This window comes from Populus euphratica, unplaced genomic scaffold, assembly GCF_000495115.2.
Source record: "Populus euphratica unplaced genomic scaffold, PopEup_1.0 scaffold596.1, whole genome shotgun sequence".
Taxonomy (NCBI): domain Eukaryota; kingdom Viridiplantae; phylum Streptophyta; class Magnoliopsida; order Malpighiales; family Salicaceae; genus Populus; species Populus euphratica.
Genome location: NW_011500476.1, coordinates 104253 through 109282, shown reverse-complemented (window position 1 = coordinate 109282; position 5030 = coordinate 104253). Strand labels below are relative to the sequence as shown.

The window sequence follows — 5030 nt, the reverse complement described above, 5'->3', positions numbered from 1 at the left end:
TCTCTTTTTATGGTCTTGAGAGGATACATTCCCTGTTTTTCTTGTACGGTATGCACGCTGCACCCTCACCTCCGCGTTCCCTTTCTAGGAAAAAAAAGAGTTCTAATTAAGTTCATTCTTTGAATTTTTTATATTATTTTTGCCTTGTTAATTTAATTTAGTTGAATTAAGAAATTCATCAATTACACAACAATAACACGAAAAAAAACCCTATTTATCAGAAAATAGAGTCTTATTTGTGAGAACAAGGAAAAAGACAAAAAAAGAAATTTAAGTAATTTAATTGTAAAATCAGTATTAGTGTAGGATTTTTATCATTTATAAGTGGCTAGAAACCATTGATTTAAATCTAGATTTGGCATGTTCATGTAACATTTCAAATTCATTCAATTTGTTTTTTATTTTTTTTCATGATTAGACTATCAATTCGATGTTTAGCACTTAGCAGATGGTATAGCCAGTGAAGTCATGGAAAAGTGGAGCTCCTTTTAGCTTACAGAGAAAAATCCAAAGGCAGCACGCTATTTGACTGCAAAGGCATGGAAAACTCCTTTCTTTTTGTGTGTGACATGGTTGTGTGCAGTCAAGGAAAATATAATTAATGGTCCATAGGGAAACAAAATTAATATCTTTACAACAATGCCCTTTATTGTACTCTCGAAATTGAAATAAATATTGTTTTTTAAAGTTTTTTAACTTGAAAATATAATACTTTTTTTAATGTTTGGGTATCATGTCAAAACAAATTAAAAACTTAATTTGAAAAAAAAAAATAGCCACCTCCATGCCTCTCCCTCTATATATATACACAACCTCCTCTCCCATTTTCCACACATCCAAAACACCCTTACTCAAGCATACACAACACTTTTTAATTAGATACATTTCTTTCAAAAGCGCAAAAACCATGCCTGAGGCACCAAAAAACACTTTGAAAACCTCTGATTACAACCTCGCTGAGAAGAACAAGATATCTCTTCAGTTCATTGAAGATGTTACCTCAAACGCTGATGAGGTCCAAAAGAAGGTTCTTGAAGAAATTCTCTGTCGCAATGCTCATGTTGAGTATTTGCAAAGGCATGGCCTTAATGGACAAACTAACCGCGAGACTTTCAAGAAAGCCGTGCCTGTGATTACCTATGAGGATATCCAGCCTGATATCAACCGTATTGCCAATGGTGATGCTTCACAGATTCTCTGCTCAAAGCCCATTTCAGAATTTTTGACAAGGTGGGTGTATGCAAGCTTAGGTTATTAGTAACACGTTTACTACAATGTTTTGGGTTAGTGGGCTGTTTAAAATCTGCAGCTTTTTTGTGTTTGCGTGTCTCTGTGTGTGTGTGAATTTTTGTTGTAGCAGACTTCTGTATATCACTCATTGGCTGGTTTGGCTAAAATGGTATTTTTTGATTTGTAGCTCTGGGACCTCAGGAGGGGAAAGAAAGTTGATGCCGACAATTGAGGAGGAGCTAGGGAGGAGATCACTGCTATATAGCCTGTTGATGCCTGTTATGACTCAGTTTGTTCCTGGGCTAGAAAAAGGCAAAGGAATGTACTTTTTGTTCATAAAATCTGAGGCTAAGACACCTGGTGGACTTGTGGCTCGGCCAGTTCTCACTAGTTACTACAAAAGCACCCATTTTAAGGATAGGCCTTATGACCCTTACACTAACTACACAAGCCCAAATGAAACCATTCTTTGCCCAGACTCTTACCAATCCATGTACTCCCAAATGCTTTGTGGCCTTTGCCAACACAAAGAAGTCCTCCGGGTTGGTGCCGTTTTTGCTTCTGGTTTTATTCGAGCAATCCGTTTCTTGGAAAAACATTGGAAACTTCTTGCCAATGATATCAGAACTGGCATAATTGACCCCCAAATCACTGATCCTTCTGTCCGAGAAGCAGTCATGAAAATCCTTAAATCTGATCCAAAACTTGCTGATTTTATCGAGGCTGAATGCAGCAAGGAATCTTGGCAAGGAATCATAACAAGGCTGTGGCCCAACACCAAGTATGTAGATGTTATTGTGACAGGCACTATGTCACAATATATTCCAACTCTTGATTACTATAGCAATGGGCTGCCTTTAGTCTGCACCATGTACGCATCCTCTGAGTGCTACTTTGGTGTTAATCTTAATCCGATTTGCAAGCCAAGTGAAGTGTCTTACACTCTCATCCCCACCATGGCCTACTTTGAGTTCTTACCAGTCCATAGAAATAATGGGGCCATTAATTCAGTTTCCATGCCTAAATCTCTTAATGAGAAGGAGCAACAAGAATTGGTTGATCTTGTGGATGTCAAACTTGACCAGGAATATGAGCTTGTGGTCACAACTTATGCAGGTAATTAAACTCATCTCAAATGAACGCTCGCTCCTTTCTTCTTATTTTATCTCAGTCTGTCTTACACATAAAAAATCTTATCTTGTAGGTCTCTATCGCTACAGGGTTGGTGATGTGTTGAGAGTGGCTGGGTTCAAGAACAAGGCGCCCCAATTCAGCTTCATATGCAGGAAAAATGTAGTCTTGAGCATTGATTCTGACAAGACTGACGAGGTTGAACTGCAAAGTGCAGTAAAGAATGCTGTGAACCATTTGATCCCGTTCGATGCAACACTAGCCGAGTACACCAGCTATGCAGACACCACTACCATTCCAGGCCACTACGTGTTGTTTTGGGAGCTTAGCCTAAATGGATCAACCCCAATTCCTCCCTCAGTCTTCGAGGATTGTTGCTTGACCATTGAAGAGTCGCTTAATAGTGTATATCGCCAAGGACGTGCGTCTGATAAGTCAATTGGGCCGCTTGAGATCAAGATTGTGGAGCCAGGGACTTTCGATAAGCTTATGGACTATGCCATTAGCTTAGGGGCATCAATTAACCAGTACAAGACCCCGAGGTGTGTCAAATTTGCACCAATTGTTGAGCTCTTGAACTCCAGGGTTGTGACTTGTTATTTCAGTCCGAAGTGCCCTAAATGGGCCCCTGGACACAAGCAATGGAGCAAGAATTGAAGGGCATGGAAACTCAGACCTTCGTCATTGATCTCGATTGCTGTTTTTAAAGCCATTTCAAGGCAATTGTTAAGTTCCCATTTTAGGTTAAGCCGTGCCTGGCTGCATTTCCTTTCTCCTTTTTTATTTTGTACTTGAATTTTTTAGCAGTTGTTTAATATGCATAGTGACTTGTGGATTAATTAGCAATGTATAAAAACACTTCTTCTTCTTCTTCTTCCCTCATTTAATTTAGTTGGTTCTTTTTCCTTGCAAAGATCATCAGATTTTATACATGGGAAATTCACTCTTAATTTGAGACATGAATCTTGCCCAATTAAAGTCTCTCGAGTCTTACTGTACTGAAACGGCAAACTCCACCGAATGAAATATAGTCCTAACTTTATCTACTATTTTTAGGATAAAGCATACCAACTTTTCCCATAGCAGGTGACTTTTGTATATTTGATGGAATTTATATTCTAAAATATATTAAAAAAATATTTTTTATATTAGCAAATTAAAATCATAAAATAACTAAAATAACATTAATTAAATAATCTTTCAAAACAAATATATTTTTAAAATGCAATCTGAAAAAACAATTAGTCCAAGAATGAGCATAACTTTGTCCGAAGAAGATCGTCATGAACAATTCAAGGGGATCTCAAGTGAACACAACGCTTGAGTGGAAAAACAAGTTAATTAGCCGAAGGTAGACTCTCCTGTCAGCCTAATTGAGAAGTCTATTGTTTTCCACTCGCTTGACAAACAACAATATTACATCTGCATGTTTTTAATACGACGAGTCATTCTGTGCGAAGTAATTGTACTGGTGATTGTTTTTGTTTCTTAAAAATATATATTTTTATTTAAAAATGTATTAAATTATGAAAAATTAATTTGAAAATTAGAATGGAGCATTATTCCAGAGAATGTTTGTTTAGGAGATTCTACTTCTGTTTGAAGCAAAACACAGAAGTAATTTATTTAAAGTGGGTTTGGTATTGTGGTAGTTGTTATAGTTGTGATTTGAAAAAAGTTGTTTTATAAAAAATATTTTTAGTTGAAATTAGTTTGAAAAAATAGATATTTAGTTAAAACTGTGGTTGAAATTGAGATTGAAAAAAAAATAATTTAATATATTTGGTTAAGAATGCTTTTGAAATTGAAGTTATAAAATAATTTTAAAAAATATATATTAATATTGATGATTTTTAATTTAAATATTGTAGATTTAATTATTATTATTATATCATGAAATAAATAATAATTTATATAAAATATTTTTTATTGTTCCATTAATGTTTTTAAGAGCACAACATAGGTAAAATATAATCAAGAATAAAATTGAGATTATGATAAAATTCTATAAATATTATGTCATCAAGCGATCTCCTTTTAATTTATGTAATGTCATTGAATAATATTTAACACTAGTTTTTTGAATAAAACACAATTAAAAATAAAAAAATATTTTTTATTTTGTTAGATTAGACCCGTTTCAATGTATTTTTAGCATTGAACCAGACCGGTCAGACAGAAACAATGGAGCATGCTCCGTTGTTCATGAGTTTTCTAGCTCAAGAAGTAGTAATTTGATGCTTTTTACAAACCTATAACCATGCCACAATTAACAATAGGCCCCATTAGTAGAAATCTACTATTGAAGCATTATCAAACAGCTAAGTTGTCGTGGTTACTTCAAACATAGAAGCAACCACGCAATCAAATGCTCTTTTAATAATGCTAAAAAACATTTTCATGTTCATCTAATATCCAAATTAATTGTTTTTAAATTATAAGTTTGGAAAGCAACTCTTAGCTGTTTTTTGCAAATATGCAGTTTGTATAATCTTAGGTGAGAGGCATATAGGTTTGAGAAAAGAACCGGCTGCATAGTCTAAAACCAAAACAAGAGGGGAATGTGTCATCTTAGATATGGTTGAGCTACAAATATATTGATATAACGTAAAAAACATGTTATACAATAGAAAGTGAAATTCTACTGTTTTGGCGAACCAAATCCGATT

The 5030-nt window shown here is 34.7% G+C and overlaps 1 protein-coding gene across 1 annotated transcript; it reads left to right on the top strand.

Moving 5' to 3' along the window:
• The first annotated feature begins 838 nt into the window (after positions 1-838).
• LOC105114921 (indole-3-acetic acid-amido synthetase GH3.6) lies at positions 839-3230 on the top strand. Its single transcript, XM_011011651.1, has 3 exons — positions 839-1230; positions 1418-2346; positions 2435-3230. Exons 1-3 carry the CDS (start codon positions 908-910, stop codon positions 3016-3018), a joined length of 1836 nt encoding a protein of 611 aa, XP_011009953.1. The 5' UTR covers positions 839-907; the 3' UTR covers positions 3019-3230.
• Positions 3231-5030: the final 1800 nt, after the last annotated feature.